Consider the following 24,871-nt stretch of genomic DNA (forward strand, 5'->3'; position numbering starts at 1 on the left):
ACCTGGGCTTTCTCATGACCCATTGAAAAATACAGGTTTTTCTTTTTCAATTTTGATCTATGACTTCCACAAATTTTAAAAAATAAATAGGATTAAAATACTCCTTGAAGACTATAAACGTGAGTATCAGAGGAGTTTCTTTCCCTCACCACCAAGAGGAGTTCCAAAGCCTCCCTTTCTTCATTAACCTTTATGTTGAAAAAAGATGCAAAAGAAATTGGGATACTGGGGAAGATATTGTAATGTAAGGATACTATAAGGGTATGTCTTTGCATTATCCTTAAAAGATTCTATCACCTGTGTTTTCTATCACCTCATAAGTTTTATTATGAGGATGATGGGGTCATTTACTTTGCTATGAAGCAAGCTGGCTACTGTTCCTCTTTCATCCAGGGCCCTAAGCAGTCACACAGATGGCAGCAGGGTTTCTGCTCCTGGAAACGTGTGTATAGTGCATTTTATTTAATTTTAAGTATTAAGGTCATCAAATGAGATTTAAAAGTTTCTGGAGATATTTGCCAAATTAATTAGGGGGGATTGGAAAAGTCAAGTTATATAAGGGTTTATGGTTTCGTTTAAGAATGTGGGAAGTTTGTGAGCAAATGCTGAAGTGACAAAAAAGAAGGTATCTCTGTGGACTGGAGTCAGAGGCCTGTGGAGTGATGGGCTGTGGCAAAAGCTGAAGGAGTCGTTTTTATTTATTTTATTTTTAAAGATTTTATTTATTTGTTTGTTTGTTTGTTTATAGAGGGGGGGAAGAGAAGGGGAAAGAGAGGGAGAGAAACATCAGTGTGTGGTTGTCTCATGCACACCCCCTACTGGGGACCTGGCCTGCAACCCAGGCATGTGCCCTGATTGAGAATCAAACTGGAGACCCTTTGGTTTGCAGGCCAGCACTCAATCCACTGAGCCACACTAGCCAGGGCAGAAGTTGGTTTTTAAAAATGACTGTCAGACAGTAGAGGGGCAGGTAGCCCTGCTTACATCCCTAAGCAAAGAGAGAAGCTGCTTCTACTTGTCTTTGCACAAGTAGAACACAGATCTAATACACCAAGGATATTCATACATTAGTGTTCTCCAGGTAGGCACCAACAAGGACTCTGATTTACCTTCAAATGACTCATTAGGCAAATCTCATCATTGTGAAGCTAAGAAGTTGAGACAGATGTTATAAACTGAACTGTCTCCCCAAAATTCTTATGCTAAGGCCCTAACCCCCAGTACTTTAAACGTGACTATATTTGGCGATAGGCCTTGAAAGCGGTGACTAAATTTAAATGAGTTCATTGGGGTGGGCCCTACTCCAAAGCGACTCATGTCTTTATAAGAAGAGAAAATGTGGATACACTAGAGACACAATGCACAGAGGAAAGGCCGTATGAGAACACAGCAGGAAAGTGGCTGTCTGTAAATCAAGGAAGGAAGCCTTAGAAAAAGCCAAACCTGTTGACATTACGATCCTGGACTTCTAGCCACCAGAACTTTGAGAAAATAAATTTATGTTGTTTAGGCCACCCTATCTGTGGTATTTTGTTAAGGCAGCCCCAGCAATTCCTCCTGGGGAATTCAAAAGCATATACAGGCTGACTCAGTTCATAGATTGGCTAAGAAACATACATAAAGCAAACCTTGGGAACATTCATATATAAGTGAGAGGGACCTACAGCCCAGGAATTCTTGCACTGAACAAGTAAATAGGACAATGCCAAGTACATGTAGATTAACATTTTGAATGCAATAATATTTGTAAATACAGATACTACCATGTGTTGAACTGTGGAGAACACTTTATAGGGGTTAAAATATGGACAAAAGGCCTGATGACTTTGATTTTGATTTTGGTTTTGAGCATGATCCTGGCTATGTTAGTTCACATTTATGTGCCTCGGTTTCTTCATTGGTGGTGACAACAAGGTCAACCTCATAGGGGTTTTGTAATGATCAAATGAATAGAAATATAGCAATTTATGTGTTAACTATCATTATTTTTACCATTAGCATTACAGGCAGACATTAGTCAAAGCATTGAATCAATCTTCACAAAAATTCTGAGTGACTGAAACAGGGCAAGATAAATCTGGTTACTCATGATAACACCATGAGTAGCAGCGGACACAGGATCTGACCTTAAGCATTATGGACCCTTAAACTATTATGCTCCTAAAGATTTTGGAAACAAAATTTTTATTTACAAAGCATTACAAAATACTGAATAGGTCACTAAACTGAAAATGCATTTATGTTTATAAGAGCTACATTAATCCAAGTGGCTTCTCCCAGTGACAAATTTACAATTTTAAAATTTTCATATATGTTACCACTGTAGTCTGAGAAATGGAGAATGTTTAGACAGTGTATTGAAGCAATAAGCTTCTTTTTTTTTATAAAGACATATTATCTATTAATAATAAACAAGGGAAACATTCTATGATAAATGGTTGATTGAGGTAAACAGAAATAAACAGCTTTTAGAATGAACTCAAAATGATTGTCATATATATTTTTAAGTTTTATATATTTTTGATTTTTAAAAGTTTATTTAAAAAAGTGGAAATATCTGACTAACAGATTTAACAATGCATTCTAAAAGAAATAGTAATTACATTGTTCCCAGTTATACCTTCTTTAATTCACAAGTTGTTGCAATTAAAGGAAGAAGGCATGTCATATTTCCTCTGGTTTGCAAGTACATAGATTGAGAAATACTTCTTTGTTTTCTTCAAGTACGAAGTCATACCTACAGAGTGGAGGTCTGTGAGAGAGAAAAAAAAGAAAGAAAAAGAAAAAACCTATTAGTAAAACAACAAAGTTTCTTTTTCTCATAAATATTAGAATATGTTATGCTTATTATAACTAACTAGTTTTCCAAACACAGGGAGTTGGAACAAACCTACAGGAAGGTTTCCACTCTCTTTTTGGGCTTTGCTGGAATGAAGCAGACATGATGGTTATGAAAAAAAGAACAGAATTTCTGTGTTTAAACTTCTCTCTTTGCTGCTCCACTGAAATATGTACAATGCGTGGGAGATATTGCTGGACACCGAAATAAATGAAACCCGAACTCAGCTCAGTGGCTGGGCCGCTGCTCCTACCACTGAAATGCACAGACAAGTGCTGATGAAGTGACTTAATCAATTATCTTTGCCACCTACTAAAATGGAAGTGATAATATGTGAAGTATTCTATACCTGGGAGAGATTGTGTAGTTGGTAATTGAAGATTTTTGAGAAGTCAAGTAACTGTGGTAAATCAAGCATCTTGTCTAGTTATCTTCCTCTTAATATCTTGAAAATCTTCAAAACTATAATTAACTAGAATTAATAAAAGATTGGGAAGTGTTCAGAAATGGACGGTAAAGAAAAAAATGGTGGTGATAAATAGAAATTTTCTATGTCAGCAATCGGAACAGTCCAGGAGAAGGGACAACTCAATGTCACAGGGGCTGGTCATTCGCCATTATTTGTCACAAGCACTTCACCGGTTCAAGGGACAGAAGCTCCCAGCCTCCTAGCTTGGTGAAGATGTCACTGAATACATTTTTAAAATATTCAACAGAATTTTTAGGTTAAGTTACTTAATTTTTAAAATAAACCAACTTTTCTTCTGCTAATGTATTTAAAAGTAATAAAATGTAGACATTCACCTTTAATTATAAAAGCTGATAAAAATACTATAGTATTTTACATTTAAAATAATAAAGACATTAACATTTTAATGTTAATACTATAGCAGTAAAGGTACAATAAAATGATAATACTTGAATCTCTTAAGAATCTTTAGATGTTAGCAAAATATCTTTTCAGTGCATTCTTAGAGGTCAGAATATAATTGAAAAATCAAACTCACCTTTCTCTCCCCTGTATGAGAGAAACAATACAGGGGAGAGGAACACACAGGGGAGATGTAAGTAGAAGGATGACTTTACCACTCCCCACCCAAATGTACACATATTCATACCAGTTGTTTATCCCGCCACACCCCTCATTCACCGAATGTGCCTTTGGTTTTTGGGTCTCCCTCTGCTTCCTTGTTTAACTTATCCAATTATCAATGGATAAACTACCTCAGCCATTAAATAATACTGCTATTCACATATTGTAATACACAATATTAAGATAAGGTTTTTTTCAGTCCTCACACAAGGATATTTTATTATTGATCTGAGAGAAGAGAGGAAGGGGGTCGGGGAGAGAGGGAGGGATGTAAGAGAGAATGATCAGTCAGTTGCTGCCCGGACACTCCCCACCCAGGAATGAACCCAGAACACAGGTGTGCACTCTGACCAGGAATTGAACCCACAACATTTTGGTGTCATTTTGGTGTCCCCAACAACACTCCAATCACCTGAGCAGCCCCACAGGGCTGGCTTTTCATTTTTTAAATCCTCACTAAGGATATGTTTTCCTTCCACTGACTCTGGAGAGAAAAAAAGGGAGTGAGAGAGAGGCCGAAAGATGAAGAGACAGATACAGAGAGAAACGTGCAGAGGGGAGAAACAATGATGTGGGAAAAACATAGATAAGTTGCCTCCTGTGTGAACCCTGACTGGGTTTCCAACCTGTAACCTTGGTATGTGCCCCTACCAGGGATCAAACCTGCAACCTTCTGGTGAATAGAACGATGGTCCGACCAACTGCATGACTGGCCAGGGATGATTTTCCTTTCTATAATAATACAGAACCTCTGAACCCTGTTACTAATTGAAGTGTCTTCAATTAGTAATATACTAAATGTATACTTATAAGTAAGTATTCCAGGTGGTACACAGCCTCCACAAGCATTACACACAGGTTAGGCTGGTTTGTACTGGTTACAAGGTTAAATTTCACCAACACATATGAGGAACACCAAGCTTGTGTGTTTCTGTGTTGTGAAAAGCCTATCCAGTCCTGCTGTCACGGTTTTAACTTTGACATAACTTATTCTGTTACTAATAATTCCTCCATAGGCAATAAAAAAGATTTTAAAAAACCTATACTTTGTTTCAAAGTCTGTGGTACATGTTGAGTTACCATGGGGTAAAAATATTATGTTTTTTTCCAATTGCTGAAAGAAATAACTATTGCATTTTAGTGCTTTGCTTACCACACATTAGCAGAAATGAACATACTGTATTGATAAATTATAACTCTCTAAAATCCAATTACAACTAGTGATAATTTCTCTAAAATCCAATTACAATTAGTTTTTTTATTTCAATCCATATATATTATGACAAATTACAAGAGATATACGTTCTTTCTCATTTCAAAATTCACCTGATGGATTTTGCACAACATATCAGCACATCCGTGCCCCTAATATTCCTTTAAAATGTTACCTAAGATTAGGTTTCCGGCACTAGCACATGTGCCTGTCCCCACCTATCAGATGGGGAAAACTAATAACTCACAGATCTCTGATAAAATGCATAAAGAGATCTTGCCTCAGTTGTCAGAATAATGGACCCAAAACTGAACACTACTCCAGGTATGCCTAAAAAATCTTAAAAGCAGAACCTGAAAGAATCAATTTGTTTGTAGGTAACTGAACAGCATCTTGAGAAGAAACCTGAAGAACATTCATTGCGCTAGAAAAATATAAGCACTCCATGTGATAAAATACACAATGTCTGGCACATCATCAAGAATTTCCAAGCATGCAAAGCAGTAGGAAAATGGACCCAACATGATGGTCAACCAACTGAAACCAGCCCAGAACTAGCAGAGATGTAAGAATCAGCAGGCAAGGGTATTAAAAGAATTATATAACTGTATTCCATGCATTCAAATAGGTAAGTAGAGACATAAGAGATACAAACAAATCCAAATCAAACTTCTAGAAGTGAAAGCTATAATGTCTGTTATGAAAAGTGCCCTGGCCCTGGTTGGTGTGGCTCAGTTGGTTGGGCATCATCCTGCAAACCAAACGGCTCCAGGTCTGATGCTGGTCAGGGCACATATGAGAGGCAATCAGTTGATGTTTCTCCCTCACATCCACGTTTCCCTCCTTCTCCTTCTCCCTCCCTTCCCCTCCCTTTAGAATCAATAAAAGTATAAAATATATACATTTTTAAGTACCCTGGATGAGATTCATATTACATTAGACAATACAGAAGAGAGAATGGTGACCTTAAAAACATAGCAATAAAATATATTCAACATGAAATAAAAGAGGAAAATACATTTAAAAATTGAGACCATCAGTAAGCTGTGGGAAAATTTCAAGCAGCCTAATAAACTTGACATTAGAATCCTCAAAGGGAGACCAGATTAAAAAGGGACACAAAAAAAGATTTTTAAAAATAGTTAAATTTTTAAATAAAATTTGATAATATGTATGAGCCCACAGACCCCAGAATGTCAACAAACTCCCAACACAAGAAGTAGGATAAAATTATAAGTTACAACATAATCAAATTGTTTAACATCAGTAATGACAAAATCTTAAAACCAGCCAGAGAAAAATGGCATATTTTCTTCACAGGAACAAAGGAAGGATAGTAACAGATTTCTCATTAGGGTAAATGCATAGTAAAAGACAGTACAGCAACATGTTTAAAGTAGTCAAAGTAAAAAAAAATTAAAGCTGTCAAACTAGAATTCTATAACCCAATAAATTATCTTTTAAAATGAAGGTATTAGAAAGATTTTTCAGACACAAAAAGTATGAAAAAATTTACGACCAACAGACCTACACTATAAAAAATAGAGTTTAAAGAACTCTATTAGTCAAAAGATAAATTATACCACATGAAAATATCCATCTACTATGGCTTAGAAGTCCACTAGAAGTGGTAACTAAGTGGATAAATACATTAATTTTCTTAAGTATTTATAATCTCTTTAATAGCTTGACTCTTTATAACTGATAGATTGGATTATGGAATTTCTGGCATATGTAAAAGTAAAATGTATGCCAACAACAAAATGAAATCTATAGTGGAAGAAATATAATTATATTACTTTAGTTTTTATGTTACATGTTATGTGGTAAAAATCACTTGAAGGTACACTGTGGCAAAGATTATAATATCAATCCCCCAAAAACATCTAAAATATTTTTAAAAGAGTTATAGATGATAAACCAATAAAAGAGATAAAGTGGACTCATGAGACTATTGGATTTATACAAAAGAATGCAGACAATGAGAAAAAAGGAAATAACAAACAGAATACAAAATAGAAGATGATAAATTTAAACCCAACCACATTAATAATCACATTAAATTAAAAGATATAAATACCCTTAATCAAATGGCAGAGGTCATCAACATACTCTGTCAAGTTAAACCTATATTTACAAGATGATCCAGCAATCTCCTGACAGGTACTTATCCAAGTAAAATAAAAAGTTATATTTACATAAAAATATGTGTGCAAAAACATGCAAATATTCGTGTTGGCCTTATTCAGAGACAGATATCAAAAACTGTGAACAAACCATATGTCTTCCAACTGGTAAATGGATAAAGAAACTCGGGTATACCATACACAGAATACTATTCATCCATAAGATTCCATGGATATAAGGAAGAACATGGATAAATTTTAAATGCACAAAGCTAAGTGAAAGAAGCCACATTTAAAAGGCTACATACTATATGATTCCATTTATGTAACGTTTTGGGAAAGGCAAAACTAGTACAGTGGAAGGAGAAGTGGGGAATGCAGTTGAAAATGAAGGCGACAGCACCAGGCAGTTTCTGTGACTGATGGAAATGATCTGGATCTTGGTCGTGGTGGCTACACGAACGTATCAAAACTCCTAGACCTGTATGCCTAAAAGAGTGATTTTACTGCAAAGTTTAAGGAGGTAGCTTTATTCCAACTTTCCTCAAGATGTAATACCATATCACCAACACTGTGAATGTACCTCTCAGTCCCCAAATTCCAAGGCCCTGCTCTCCAGGAAAACCCTAGAAGAGAACTACACTGTAGTCTTTACCACCCTTGGTTACAAAGAAATAATCACTGGTTGAGTGCTTACACAATTTAATCTGGACCATAAGGCATCACATTTTTATAACTCATGTTCCTAATAATTTGGCAGTGCTAATTCTCATTAATTGCACACTATCTGTATGGACAGATCTAAATAGGAAAAGCAACTAAATGGTTATGACAATTACCTAGGTAATTAAATTGGAGGCACACATTTTATCCAAGCATCTGTTAGCATCTCCAGCCAGCAGGAGATGTTAAGAGTTTTGCTAAACACCCACAATGTATTTTAGTTTTTTTCCCCTGAGTAGAAAATTTGGTGAATTTTCATAGTCTATCCACTGTCTAAATTTCACATAAAGGTTAGTTACAATGCATGCTTACTTTTTGTGCTGTAACATATCCCTATGACTTCACCCTATTTCTTAGCTAACTAGTAAATGAGTTGCATAAAACATTTCTCTATGTAAATCATAATTAAGAACATAATGACTCAAACATAACAGCAGTCACATCTGTCTGCCCTTCCTTTCTCCCTAAAATAAGTCACTTAGAAAGGCATGAAGGGGGTGCAGTGGCTGTCCGTAGGCTCACCAACACTCTGTGTCAAGGTGTGACATCATGTGGTGAGGTGGAAGATTTGAAAATGTGTCTTCTCCTTGAAATGTCTTCTACGAATATAAAACCAAGGAACTGTTCAAAGTGCAGATAGTTGTCTATACGTAGCCAGTGTTTATGATAAGCAAATACTAAAGATAAATGAAGTATCCAACAATAAGAGAAAAACTAAGTTGATGATTCCACAAAAGACAGCAGCCATTAACTTATGGTTGGAAAGACACAACTGTTTATAAACAGATTCATGTTGCAAAGCTTCCAGTACATTGTGATTGTACTGTTATTATCTATGTGAACAGTGACCCTAGAAGCTATTACAGGGAATGACCTGCATGACTCTCCACAGTTTAAACAACGAGAAGTGAATCTAGCCTTGGCATTTGCCCATATACACATAAGGCAGATTATCCTTGGTCCTTTTACTGTTTACATGGAACTAAATTTATCTTTCTCATTTTAAGCTCCTGGGATGTTTTATGTACAGCGATTCTAAGCTAAATATTTGGTGCCTGGCCTAGATTTACATTGTGTGCTTTTTCTATACTATGGAGGTATTGCTTTTGTTTCTCTTTCCATTTATGGTATGTAGGAAAAAGACTTTATTCCTGGACAATATGTACCTTTACATCCAAATGTCAGAAACAGAGTATGTAAGCTAAAGCCTCTAACTTCATTGTTTATAGTTACTTTTCTGATGCTCACAGAGGTATTAATAGGGGGAGGGGGATTTAAGGGAATATGATGGTGCAACAACCCTGGCCCTTTAAAACCTGGCTTTTGGGGACAGCAAAAGTACAATTGTCCCTTGAACAATTTAGGAGTGCAGATTCCACACACAGTCAAAAATCTGTGTTTAACTTCTGACTCCCCCAAAACTTAATTACTAACAGCCTACTGTTGCCTGGAAGCCTCACTGATAACATAAGTAGCCAATTAACACATATTTTGTATATATATGTATTATGCTGTATTCTTGCAATAAAGTAAGCCAGAAAAAAGAAAATATTAGAAAAATCATAAAGAACAGAAAATACATACATATATTGTATGTGTTCATGACATACCTAGCTTTTAAATTTTCTAAATTTCTATGCTATGTGATTCCTGTACAGTTTTTTTCAAATTTTCATAAATCTTTAAAAGCTTTTAAAGTATATTCATTTTTAAAAAAACTGTCCATGTGTAAATGGGTCCATGCCATTCAAATCTTCAGTCCTTCAAACATGACCTCATAACCCCCCCCCCAACACACTGTCAGGGAACAATGTTGCTAATTTCTTAACTAAAAATATCCATATATTTTCATATTCCAAAAGAAAAGGACAGTAAAAATATCCCAGTATTTTTCCATTATAATGACATCTTACTTTTGACTTTTGAATTACTAAATATTCTTTTATACCAAGTTACAAAATAACTTATGCTTTAAAGAATTGTCCCAACTCTCCTCTATTTGATATATATGTCATCTAAATGAACATTACTTACCATTTTTATTATTTTATTCTCCAAAAATTCTATTTACTAAGTTCAACAACACCCATAGATAGGCAAATAGGAAATCAAATATATTAATACAGAGAATAATCAATACAGAAGAGTAAAAATTAAGTGTTGCCCCAACTAAAGAAGAGAGATTTGAACAATCCCCAAACCTATTGATGTCGGCACTCAGTTGATGATGTTCCCTGTGAGAACACCTGCTGTTCAAACTGCCAGATGATCAGCTCACTGAAGACCTCTCAGTGGTTCTTAGTGCTTTCACAGGGGCATTTTCGTGGAAATATGGCTTCTGCCAATGTGAACATGTATTGCTATGCCAAGACTGTGAGGACAAGGATGGAGGGAAAAACCTTCTTGGTTGTGAGGACATGAAACCAAGAACAGCATATCAAATGGGCTTAGGAAAATGCTGTTAGAGTCTATTATCTTTTTAAAAATGGTACCCACGCAGTAATGCTGATGTCACAATTTTTGGAATAGAGATATTGGTGATGTTACTGACAAACCAAGACAGGGGACTGTAAAACTGCAGGGGGAGGGGGATATGAGATACTAAATGGTAATGGGAAAAACAGAATAAACTTTTTCTTTAAAAGTGTAGAGTCAAATTCTCCTCATGTTGTTATTGTATATATGCTAAAGTCTGACTCCTGTCAGTATACTCTTGGGGTTGAATCTCTAACGATTGGTAGAATCTTATATGTCTTACTATAGTCCTTTGGACCTCATCTAAAGGATTGTATAAAAGGACAATAAACCACTGTGTACAATATATGCATATGTAAAAATTATTGATATACTTCTAAGCTAGACATTTGTCTTACTCTTTTCATTTTTGTTGTGTCTTATGCAATAATTGTGTGTGTTTTTCTTTGATGGGGTGATGTGATTCCAAATGAATCTCCTCCAAGCAAAAAACAAAAGTATTTTGTACTTTTTTAAATATTCTAATAAAATATAATTTGAAATACACACACAAAAAAGATATTTGAGTACTTGAATTCTTAAATCATTTTATAGCAAACCAATATTTTCAAGTTTAAAAGGCAACATATTTAAATCAAAATTTATTTTCTTACCTCTCTGGATATGTAAGGGATTTTAACATGAGACGCTGGATTCTATATTGGCATGTGGAACACTGATGATTTGAGCTTTGATAATATGCCAAACCGATGCTTGAGATATTTACAACATCATTTAAAAACTGAGCAAGAATCTTGACTTCTCGAACTTTATGAAGTGATTTATTATTCCTAAACAGAAAATTTGACATATTCAGAATATAAGTACTTTGACATATAGCTTCACTCTAAAATCAAAATAATATGAACAATGCAGGATAGAGACCAATCATATAGAAAAAGGCCAAACAATAAACATTATTTAAGTAATTATTTAAATAGTTTAAACAGTAATTTAGAACAAAATATATAAAATAATAATACTTTCATCCCTATACACAATATTTGGGGAATACTTTTTGAAAAAAAGTGGGACATCTTATCTTTCTGACTAGGTGTTTAGATTATTCCTTTGTCTAAAATTAGATAAGTCATCTTATGCTTCTTTTTTTAGACCCCTAAACAACTATCAGAGTTCCCTGAATAGAACGGTGCTCAAATAATAATCCTTTGTTGTTCTGTGCCACTTTATCAAATATTTGTGAATTAAAGAGACAATTGTAAAAGCCTGAGTTTCTAACGAAAAATAATAAATTCAGTATTAAATAAGCACAATTTCCTGAATGTTTATGATATACCAAGAACTACAATAAAGCTTTATATACTTGATCTTATTTGATGATCTCCACAATTCCTTTTATTAGGTACTATTTGTGTTACCATTTTACAGATGAGGAAACTGAGTATTAGAGAATATAAGTGTCTTTCCTAAGCAAGTGAATGCAAAACTGGATGCAAACACAGCCACATCAACACGCTTTACCACTCTGCTCAATTCCTTATCCATAGGTGTCAGAACTGTGGGGCCCTGGGGTCAACACAGGTCTGCTGACTCCAGACAGAACTCTGAGGAAAATGAAAATGAGAAGAAAGAGGAAGAGGGCGAGGAGGAGGGGAAAAGGGAAGGGGGGAAGGAAGAACAGGAAAAAAGAGGAGAGGGGAGAGAAGGGGAGGAGAGAAAGAAGAGAAAGAGAATATTTTTTAAATCTGTTAAATAATTTCCTTCTTTGAGGCAGCATTTTGCTTGTGCAAAAGTCTCAATCACACACAGAACAGCCCGAGTGCAACCAGCTGGCACCTGGCACTAGCTCTATCTTGTATTTATCTCTGCTCTCCTCTCCTTTTGAATCTTCACAGCAGGTCAGCCCGAATGGTTATCACTCCCTCAAAGTTTATCTCCGTACAGTCCTGGCTGAGTCACTACCTTCTCTTTCACAGAATATGTCATTGGCCACACCTCTCATTTTTGTCCAAGAGCTTATCTAGGTTTCTCAGAGATATTTCAGAGTAAACATATTCAGTTGGGTATGTGTTATCTTACTCCACAAAGTCACATCTACTCTAATGGTTTCAAATACCTTGGTTTGTGACCACCAAATCTCTGCCTCCAGCTTGGTCCTGTCTGCTGGATTCAGACCATATACCCGCTGTTATTTACCATGGCCACTTAGATATCCATCTCAAGGATACCTAAAGCTCAATAGGCTAAATATAAATGACACTCTCCCCAACGTCTACCTCTCAAAAAAAAGAAAACCAAAAAAAAAAACACCAGAATCTACACATTTCCTTACCATTTTAAATTGTAACCCTCACTTATTCCCCAAACCAGACAACTAGGATTAATCCTTCAGAGTATCCTCTCTTTCATTTCCTACACCCAGTCAATCATAAATTCCTACTGACTTTACTTGTGAAATTCCTCAAATATGCTTTGAATTCATCCTCATTTCTCCATTACCACTGCAAACACTCTTATCTCAGGACCATTTCTTGCCCATATCCTTACAACACTACCCTGTCTTTCCTGCTTCCAATCTACTGTGGACAAACAGTCTTTCCAAAACGAAAATCCGGTCCTGTCCCAACCAGACTGCCTCAGCTAACATGTCAATGGTTTCCATTTTCCCCATGAGAAAAATATAAATCCTGGAACATGTCCTACAAGTTCTAGTTCCTACAAAACCTAGGTGCTCCCTACCTCTCTCAGGTCTCCCTGCCTGTATTTTCAGACATAATGCTCTTTGTTCAGCACCTGAAATTGAGTCTGCTCCCTCCTGCTTCAGGGTCTGTGCCTGTATTGGCCTCTCTGCCTGGAATACCGCAAAGCAGACTAACTCCATCTCACCATTTAGGTCCCAATCAACGAGTATAAAACATCCTTGGAGAAACTTGTAGTGGCCCCACTAATTCTCATCCCCTCACCCCAATTTTACGTTTCCTTTCACACCATAGTGTGCCTCAAGATATATTATGAGATATATAAATATGACAGATTTTATTTACATATTTTCATAATTATTTAATTATTGTTATATTTTTCATTAGGGTTCTAATGAGAGTAGGACCATGTCTGTTTTTGTTTATCCCGTTATCCTCAGAACTTAGCACAGTACCTACTTCCATGGGGATAGTCATTAAAAATTGTTTGAATAGAGAAATGACAAACCATTTTATTTGTATTATGTATTTGTACAGTCTCTCTGCTGAACTAGACAATATAAGGATAAAAATATAGTTAATCCAAAATTCCAAGCCCCAATTTTTAGTGCAGTTACTGGCTTATTATTATTATAATAATCAGCTTTCTATTCTTGTTTTTCTAATCCCCCCATTAGCCACTCATCTGGGGAGTTATTCTCACCTCAATATCCATTATTGATAATGGCTTAAAATCCTAGATTGGCATATTAATATATTTAGTATCATATTTTAATGTATGTGACTTTAATGACATAGAGAAAAGCAATCATGCTATAGCATTTACATAAAAATCAAGACAAAACAATGTGTGACAAGATCCTAATTTTAAAAAATAATATGTGTGTGCACAGGGGCATGTACTAAAGGAAAATATAGGACAAAAAAGAGGAGGTGAAGAAGGAAAAGAAGGAGGAATAGTTATAAATCAAATTGTAAAACTGAATGTTAAAAATGATATAATTGTAGATGATTCTCATTGTCTGCTGTATAATGTGACATGTTCTTTTACAGCAAGCAAATATTCCTATTTTAATTTTGAAAAGGGAAATAAAAGCTCATTTAAATGTCTCTGACTTCCCTGGCATCTAATGTAGTTTAAATCCCAAAGCATAACTAAATTTATTAGCAAAGATATTAATGGAAACATAATAAATTCACTGGCCAGACATAGATGGACAAATTTACCATAGATAAGTGGTCCATATTTTATATTATTTTATAAAAAATGCACTAATTCAAGTATTTGAATAAAATGCCTCAGTATTTCATGGTGCTCTGGATAGGACATGATGTCTGTAAAGGAAATGAAGACTCACAACCTCCTTGCCTTCTCAGCCAGTTTGAAGCAACTGTTCTAGGACTGCAGTCTCGGTGCTATTATTGAAATCAGGCACATTCCTACCACTGTCTATGCCTTTGAAAGCAGCCTGGTGAAAAAAGTTCACATGATTTGAATTATCTTCCAAAGCAGATGCTGGAAAAAACAAACACTTTATTTCTGAATAAAAATAATACTAAATTATACTTACGCATAGAGCTTTGGTTCTTCAACTCTTCCAAGCTGACTTAATAATCTAAACGTAATAATGCCGTCCTTCATAGTGTCATCCAAAACGATACTGAGTACAAAATAATAGGCTGCAAAACAAATAAATAGAATGCAGTTCACATTTAAAAAATGTTTTGGTATATATGCAGATGTATATGTGTATACTCTAGGGACATATTATAAACACATACAAATAACATCAAGAGGCACTTATTTGGTACCTGGGTAATATATTTTACTTCCTATCAATTTTTAACCAGTCTTAAAAACAAAAAAACACAAATCTTCTGGGCAATGAAGCGTATGGTGAAAAGGTGAACAACTAGTATTAGTGAATACTAACTGTTCTGCAAACCAAAAAATCTCAGAATTTAAGTAAATTAAAGAATCTTTTAAAAAAAATAGCACATCTAAAGTAAATACAAAAATAGTCCTACCTAAGCTTGCTTGAAAAATATAATTCCCAATCTCACTGGTTGTTTAGGAATGACTATGAAATTAAATACTCCTAGATAGAGTAAGCTCACAGTAGTTCTTATTCAAAATGCTCTTCTTAATAATTGATACAGTATATCTTTCAGAGGTTGGGCTAAACAGAAAGTACAGACCTTCTGTGAGTTTTCTTCCCAAGTACTGAACAACATGTCCTAAAGACAATGTATATAAACAGAACACTGAACATATGAAATTTTCTTTTGAGAAATACATGCAGTAAAATTGTGCATGCTAGCTGTTAAATGTTGCTGCTAAACAGCCAAAAGTAACTTGTCTTTTGCCTGATGCTTAGTGCTACCTCAAATAATATAACAGATGTATGACTGTACCTCGTCAATTTCTGACACGAGAGACAAACAGGTATGCTTACTTATTTCTTTGAAGTGACTGCACAGTATTACAGAAAATACTTGGTGCACCTCACCCATAAAAGGTGGGAGTTCAGACTTGCTCAAGTGATTTCTGGCAGCACAACATGTGGAGATGTTACAGAATAAGTCCTCCTCCTGCTAAAGCACATAGACATTCTGGATGTACAATCCATAAGTTAAAAACACAACCAAGCTCAGATGAAGAAGGGAAGTATCAGGATGCATGAATTAAAGTATACCTAAATTAAATTAAATTAAAGTATATAAGGACTAAAGCCCTGGATCCCTATAGAACTTAAGAACTGGGTATAGCATGGAGACAAAGTCTTACTTGTCAACTTCTGCTGGAACAGAGATGTGATGCTAAGTGATAGAGCCAAAACAAAAATCCCTGCACAGTATCAGGGTCCTTATTTTTTTTGTGTTGTCACTGAAAGAGAAACATGGATTCCCTTGGTTGTGCATGGGTCTTAGGCAGAAAAAAATTTTTCTGAGATTAAATAAAACTCCATGTTACATGGAATTTAAATTTATATTCATCACTGGTGAAAGTGTCCCTCCCCTAATTTATATGGAAAATGCTCCAGGATTATCTTACCTAAGTTTGGGGGGTAGAGGAAGGGAATACAATTTGCTCTGATGGGAGAATTTTGAGGAAGAGCTGACTGTTAAGAATTTTCTATATTAAAAGAAGACATGGATTTTTATTTTGATAACACAAATATTTTATCTTTACTTATTAACTGAAAGTTGGACTGACCATTATGACTAGAAAATGATAATAAGTCATTCCTAGAGAGGTAGACAGACAGACAGATAAACAGGCAGATAGATAGATAAATAAATAAATTTAGCCAGAAGAAAACTACAGATTTCTGTATGGAATAATTAAATTGACAATAAATGAAAAATAAAAGGACTTCATCTGAAGAAGATAATAAATACCTTCACCTTGCTAAGTAACTATAACTCTCAATGTAGTACTCTGTCCAGAACTAACTCTACATTCCAAAATAAGAAAAAACTAAGGTCACTAAGGATATATTTCAGCAAGGTAGAAGTTTAGACCCAAAAGAAAGAAGTAAGACACGGCAAGACAAAAGTGTGAAACATTGAAGATCCAAAGGAAGACACACAAAGGCTTCATGAGGCAAATTCTTGTGACAGAATCCAGTAAATTGTCTTTGAGGAAAGATGCATTCTTATATGTAAAACAAAAAAGAAGCAGGAAAATAGAACAACCCTGAACCTCTATATATTAAAAAAATGACAACCTCAGAATACATAGGCAAAAACCTAAATAGTGTGACTAACTGCTAAAAGAAAATACTCAAAATCCAACTCAAATTCTAACATGACAGACAAAATGTTCAGGATGTGACTTAAAATTACTTATTGTATTAAGAAAAAAAATCAGAACTTTGGTGAAAATAGACAATCAACTATGACTAACACTAAGATGAAAACTGAGAATTACCTGACAAAGATTTTAAAGAAGCCATCATAAAAAAGCTTCAAAGTCATAGTCTGTTAAAAAAATAAAGAAATAGAAAAATTTCAGCAAAGAAATGAAAACTATAAAAACCAGTAGAAACTACATAAGTAAAAAATAAAACAGATACATAGTTCACTGGATATGCTCTATGGTAGAGTGGAGATGCTAGAGCACAGAAATCAGTGAACTTGAGGACAGATCAATCTGTCACCCAATCTGTACAACAGAGAAAAAGCAGACTGAGAAGGGAAATGAACAGGGACCTGGGCAACTATAACAAAGATATAATACATGTGTTAGCAGAGTGTCGATGAGAGAGAAAAGAGAGTGGAACTGTAAGAACATTCAGAGAAATAATTGCTGATTTTTTTCTTTTAATTTGGTGATGGAAAAAAACAAACCAACCACAGATTCAAGAAACCGAGGCTAACAGGATAAACCTGAAACAATCCTCACCAAGATATGTCATAATTAAACTTCAGAAAACTAAAAATAAAGAATAAGACCTTGAAAGCAGCCAATAAGAAATGACGCATTATCTACAGGAGAACACCAACCGGAGTCACAGTAGATTCCTTCTCGAAAACCACAGAGAGCAAAGGTCAGTGGCTCCACATCTTTCCAGTGCTAAAAGAAGGACTAACTCTGAATCATATGCAGCAAAACAATCCTTTGAGGAAAAAGGAGAAATAGACATTCTCAGACAAACTACAAGAATTTCTCATTGGCAGACTCATTTCTCATTATTATAAAATGGAATTTCTTTACACAGAAAGGAATTGATGAAGTAAATAATCTTGAGGCATAAGAAATAAAGGGGAAACAATAAAAAAGAAGATATATTGCTACATACAATAAATTCATCATTTCTTCATGAATTTTGTAAATCTTATTAGATGATTGAAACAAATTATCACACAATCTGATACTCAAGACAATAATATTTAAAATTGGAGAATGTGAAGGGAATCCAGTGGAAGTGAGGGTGCCACATTCTACTTCCGAGTGGAAGTGAGAGTACCACTGAAGTGATAAAATGTGGACACCAGTGGTCTGTGAAAAACCACATATGCATATTGTAATTGTGGTATACCTCCCCAAATAGGTCATGTCCTAATCTCTGGAACCTGTTAATATGCAGAATATTAATTATTTAATTATCCTTTGAAATTAATCGGCAGAATCATGTCCAAACATCACATAGAAAGCAGAAATTATACATTTTAAAAATTGGACATTTAACTGAGGAGATTTCTAGGCAAAGGGTCTAAAGTGTGGTCTTATTTATTATTGGTGTTTATGGGTAAATATAAAAGAAAACACATAGATTGAGATAAAAGTTTTAAACTGAAGCAAACCTTACCCTGATGACCTGAAAAATCCTTATCTTACCAAGTTTGTAAAAAATACTACAACGACAAGATTCACCATCAGAACAATATGCTCTAGAAAAAGACTGGAACTGTGGCTGGGCAATCCTTTACCTTTAGGAAGATCCAAGTTAGAGATTCAATAACATAAAAGCCTCTTTGAAAGAATTACACGTGTGACTTGAAGATTCCCTTAGCCATTTTGGCAGAAGCCAAAAATGCAGAAAAGATATTTTGAGGAGCCTTTTGTCTAATGGATCTCTGAACCATATATGCAGAGCTACAAGTTTTTTGAAAATGTTGTAGCCCCATGAATACTACTGGCCTGGATTGATCGGGACATAGAGCACAAAATGAAAGAAGATATGGGACCTCCACAGTTCTACAGGCAAGAAAGAAGCTGATAAAACCATTCAGCTGCTAGCACAGGCTTCCATTCATATAAAAATAAAAAATAGGGAAAGAAGATAACTCTGAGAGTTGTGAATATGAAGCTGTGAACCCCGAAGGAAAGAACCCAGGATGAATGAACCAGAGGGCATTATTCCAAGACCCTGAAACCAAATGAATTTGTCTCACAGGATTGCAAATATGCTTGGGACTGTTTTCTCCATTTGCCTTTCATTTTCTCCCCTGTGAACAGCAAAGTCTATAATGAGTATCCTTTGCCTGTATCAACACTCTTATTTTTAGAACAGGTACTGTGACTTAATTCTTCAGTTTCATAGGCTCACAAATGGAGAAAAACTGTGCTCAAAGGTGGATTCTGTCAAGTCTCACCCAAATCTGATCGACATTTAGAATTAAATGATATGATTTGGAAAATTTTATCAGATGAGATGAGATAATATTTCAGCTTTGAGTCAGTAGTATTGGGGACCAACCAACAAAATCTTACTGACATATATAGAACACTCCACCCAACAAACACAGAATACACATTTATTTTAGGTACTTATGAAGCAGTCACTCAAGTAGAGCATATCTTAGATTATAAAAAATACCTCCATGATTAAAAAAAATAAAATTATACAGTCCATTATCTAACCATGACACCAAATGAGAAATTAATAATGGAAAGATAGGAAAATCTATAAACTGTGAAATTAAGTAGCATGCTTATAAAAATGACCAAAAGTGTCAAAAAGAAATATATGAAACTAATTAAAAATGAAAATACAATGTATCATAGCATGTGGGACACAGCTCCAGCAGCACTAACACAGAGGTTCATAGGATTAGAAATGAAGAAATACCTCAAACCAACCATCTAATATCTTGCCTTTTAGAGAAAAAAATAAATAAATACCAAAAAGGTAGGAAGAAAGATGTAATAAAGAGCAGAACATAAATCAATGAAATTTAATTATGGAAAACAATAGAAAGTCAATGAAATAGAAAGTTGATTCTTGGGGGAGAAAGAGTAATAGAATCAATAAACTTCTCAACATAGACAAAAATAGAAATAAAGAAAAGACAAAAGTCACCACTATAACCAGTGGAATAGAAGGTATTGCCACAGACCCTGTAGTCATTTAAAAAATAATGAAGAAGTAGTAAAAACAACTTTAGTATCATAAATTTGCCACCTTAAAATAATACTGTCTGAAAATTACAAACTATAAAAATTCAACCAAGGTGTAATTGATAATCTGAGTAGCCCCATGTCCATGAAAGAAATTGAATTTGTAATTAAAAAGCTTTCAAAAAAAATCTTGAGGTCCAAGTGGCTGTCCTCAAAAATTCTACCAAGCACCTTAAAAAGAATTAGCAAAATTTTTCACAATATATTCCAGAAAATAATAGAAGAGAGAAAACTTACCTACTCATTTTATGAGGTTGCATTACTCTGATATGAAGACAGTATTATATTCATGAACTTAGACTCAAAGTCCTCAGCAAAATATTAACAAATGAAATCCAACAATGCATGAAAATACTCACTATGGCCAAATTGGATTTATGACAGGAACACAAGACTGGTTCACATTCCAGAAACATTAACATAATACAATATTTCGACAAAGGAAAGGGGAAAATGTATGCTTACATTAGTAATCTAGAAAAGCACTTGGCAAAATCCAAAACATATTTATAAGAAAAAAGTCTTCACAAGTTAGGTACACAAAGGAATCACTTCAACTTTATAAAGATCAGACACATAAATCTTACAGGTAAGCGTATACTTCATGGTGAAATACTGAATGCTTTTTCTCTAAGATTGGGAAGAAGGCAAGATGTCTGCTCTTACCACTCTTATTCAACACAGAATTGGGAGTTTGAGCCACTGAAGTAAGTAAAGAAAAGTAAATAAGCAAAAGACTTACAGATTAGAAAGGAAGAAAATAAAAGTTCCTCAATTTGTAGGTGACATGATTGTCACATAAAAAATTCCAAGAAATCTATTTTTAAAATCCAAGACATAATGAGCAAATTCTGAAAGATCCCAGAAAACGAGTTCAAAACAAAAGATTCAGTTACATTTTTTTACACTAACAGTGCAGATGAAAATCACAAAAACTTTAAATATCATTTACTATCACTCAAAAATAAAATATTTAGGTATGGATGTAACAAAAGGGGTAGGAGATCTGTATGCTAAAATTCATGAAGTGTTAATGAAAGAAATCAAAGATTGGAAACAAATGGAGAGGGGACATAATATGTTCGTGACTCAGAAGATTCTACATCGTAAAGATGTCAGCTTTCTTCAAACTGACCTATAGGTTTAATGTTATTCCTACCAAAGTCCTGGTTAAGTTTCTGCAGACATGTACAATCTTATTTTAAAAGTATATTAAGATGCACAGACCTTGGAATATCTAAAATAATCATGATGAAGGCAAATAAAAAAAATAATCATTCTACCCAATAATAAGGCTTACTATACTACACCCTAGTAATTAACACTGCGTGGCCTTGGAAAAAGGGTAAACACAGAAATCAATGAAACAGAATAGAGAACATGGTGTAGACCCAATAGAAACAGATCTAAACAACTATGCTTAACTTGCTTTTGATAAAGGTACAAAAGCATTTCAATGATGTAAGAACAGCCTTTTCAACAAATGGTGCTAGAAAAAAATGAGCATCCATGGGGGGAAAATGAACTTCAACCTCACATATGATAGAAAGACTAAACTAAAATGGAATACAGACTTAAATGTAACACATAAAACTATAAAACTTTTAGAAAAAAATTGTAGAAGAAAATCTCCAAAACCTAGAGCTCAGCAAAGAGTTCTTAGACACCAAAAGCATGGTCCATTAAAGGAAAAAAAAAAGATTAAAAATTGGACTTTATGAAAAGTAAATACTTTTGACCTTGCAAAAAGCCCTTGTGAAGAGATAAAAAGACAGTCAAGTTATAGACAGGGAGAAAATACTTTGCACATGAAGTATACAACAAAGGCTACTATCAAAAACAGTTAAGAGGCTTGGCCAAGTGGCCCGGTTGGTTGGAGCGTGGTCCCACACACTGAAAAGTTTCCGGTTTGATCCCTGGTCAGGGCTCCTACAGGAGGCAACTGGTTGATGCGTCTCTCTCCCCTCAATGTTTCTCTCTCTCTCTCAAGTAAAGAAACATGTCCTTGGGTGAAGATTAAAAATGTACAACTAAAATGAACTCTCAAAACTCAGCAGTTTAAAAAACCCAATTGGAAAAGGAGCAAAAGACATAAATGCACATTACACTAAAGAGAATGTATTGAAATGATATTCAACATCATAAGTATTCAGGGCAAAAAATAAAAAACTGCAACACAGTTATTACCATTTGTTTATCACAATGAATAATTTTTTAAAAACAATGATAACACCAAATGCTAATAAGAAATCTGAGGAACTGGATCACTCATACTTTGCTGAGAGGAATGCGAAGTGGTACCATTACTCTAAAATCACCTTATAAATTTCTTATCAGGCTAAATCTGCAAATGGTTTGGACCCAGCAATTGCATTCCTAGGCCTTTATGATAGATGAACGAAAACTTACATTCACACAAAAACTTGTACATGAATATTCACAGCAGCTCTATTGATAAGGGCCAATAACAAAAAACATTCTAATGTCCTTCCACAGATGAACGATGAAACAAACTGTAGTACACACACACCATGGAATACTACTCAGCTGTAAAAAGGGATGAATTATTGATACATGCTGCAACATGGATAAAGATCCAGAGAATTATGCTGAGTAAAGGAAAAAGCCACATTCTGAATTACTGCCTTCATATTTTCGAAATAAAATTTTAGAACTGTGTTAATGGAGTACAAGGATTAGAAACAGCAGTGCCACCCAGAGGATACTTGTGGTAATAAAACTATTAATATCTTGACTGCAGTGATAGATACATAAGCCCTATGAGAGTGATTAAATTGTGCAGAGCCAAACACACATAAAAGCACAAGTCTGTGAGGAAATAGGAATAAGATGTATGGATTGTATCAATGTCTTGCTCTGGCTGGTGTAGCTCAATGGATTGAGAGTGTGCTTGTGAACCAAAGGGTTGCTGGTTCAATTCCTACCCAGTCAGGGCACATGCCTGTGTTGTGGGCCAGGTCCCTAGTTGGGGGCACATGAGAGGCAACCACACATTGATGTTTCTCTCTTTCTCCTTCCCTTTCCCTCTCCCTAAAAAATAAATAAATAAAATCTTAAAGAAAAACAAAGTTAGTATCTTAGTAGTGATACTATATTTTATAGTATTACAAAATTTTATTATTTAGAAAAACTGAATAAAGTATACACAAGGTCTCTCTGTATTATTTCTTATATCTGTGTGTAAATTTAAATTTAATTCAATAAAAAATGAATTTAGAAAATGGACAGGCTCAATTATGGATTAACGAAAACCACTAAACTTTAAAGAATTATACTATCTTATAATTGATAGAAATTGTGACTATAAAACATTGACAATGACTAATCTAAATATTTTAAAAATATGATCATCTCTTTTAAATATTTATCTCTCAGTAACCAAAGTTAATGACAGTGACTGGAAACTTTTCTTACAATATTCTTCATATGATATAATAGGATCTACTTTCATTCATAAACTACTTCGAGCTTTTCATCTCTAAACAGAATAACTTTGCATCCTTAACTAGCCCTTCATAAATATAATTATTTAATATATTTCTAAAAGACTCTTGTTCTTCAATTACTTTCCTCTTATCTAACTCTAAACATGTTAGAAAAGTTATTATTTGCATTTTTGCATTTATATAGTTTAGTTTTAGTTCCCCAAATGTGGTAATAATGTTGATAGGTGTCAAGCTCTGTCTGGTTTATGCTGACACAACTGTAAGGGTGGGAAGGATAATCATGTAAATGTGGGGGAAAGGACAAGGACTTCCTTGTTTCCTTGGGAAAATGTTACCCAAAGCATATGTTCATTTTATCTAAATATCAAGTCCTTATTTAAAAACTTACAACTGGCTCTAACAAGTTTTTAACTTTCTTGAAAGTACATGATGAATTTGAGTGGGCAGAAAGAACATTTTGGATAAAATATAAATTAGCCCATAAAAGCAATCATTTATTTATTTGCTAAAAATGTTAACTTACTACAGAATGGATTTGTGCCAGTAGTATCCAAAAACACAGTGGTCCTAAGAGATCTTTTTCTTCTTTCTTTTAAAATATCTTTCCATAGCTCAGCTTGATAACCTGAGATTTGAGAAACAAAACATTAGAAGTCAGACTTCCATCAAATAGCATGCAAAAACTTCAAATTATTAAAGAAACTAAAGCACAATAATGAGTATAATAATAATAATATTCATATATTTTATAATGTTACGATTTTCAAAGAATTTTAAATTTTATTTAGTTACGATGATAATACAATCTCTGGAAATTTTATCAGAGTTTAGTGTACTCCAAATTGCTACAGTCCATTTGTAGGCATTTTTACAATTGTATTATATGTTCAGAATTTTACTTGTAACTCTTTTTAGTAGATTCAGTGGAATAAATTTATTAGATAAAACTCGAACACTAAATTTAGCTTGGTGAGTACAACCCCAATGCTTCTATACATACATGGATATAAATATGGTATGCATAGGTATACATTATATACAATATACATTATATAGATAGCATCTGCATATACTATGTATTGTTATATATAATATATATTAGATATGTAAGTTATATGTACTTAAGAAATCTGTATTATATATACATATATATTTAAGATGCTTTCAATTCATGTATTTGTCTTTTTCCACATTGCTGCCTCAAAACTTGAGATCTGAATATAGTAGAAAAGACAGTTAACTGGGAATTCAGAGGTCTAACATAAGTTCTCACTTGTGCCCTTAAACAGTCCATATGTTCATATGAAGTCACAGTTTTCCTATGTATAT

General features: G+C 34.3%; 1 protein-coding gene across 1 annotated transcript in view; it reads right to left on the reverse strand.

Annotated features, from left to right (window-relative positions):
* Positions 1-2,664: 2,664 nt before the first annotated feature.
* LIPI (lipase I) overlaps positions 2,665-24,871 on the reverse strand; it is a 34,231-nt gene continuing 12,024 nt past the window's right edge. The window contains 4 exon segments of the mRNA XM_053667265.1: positions 2,665-2,752; positions 11,123-11,299; positions 14,740-14,848; positions 24,066-24,167. Of these exon segments, the coding sequence (XP_053523240.1) occupies positions 2,665-2,752; positions 11,123-11,299; positions 14,740-14,848; positions 24,066-24,167 (476 nt within the window).

This window comes from Artibeus jamaicensis, unplaced genomic scaffold, assembly GCF_021234435.1.
Source record: "Artibeus jamaicensis isolate MK-2021 breed Jamaican fruit bat unplaced genomic scaffold, CSHL_Jam_final contig_466, whole genome shotgun sequence".
NCBI lineage: Eukaryota > Metazoa > Chordata > Mammalia > Chiroptera > Phyllostomidae > Artibeus > Artibeus jamaicensis.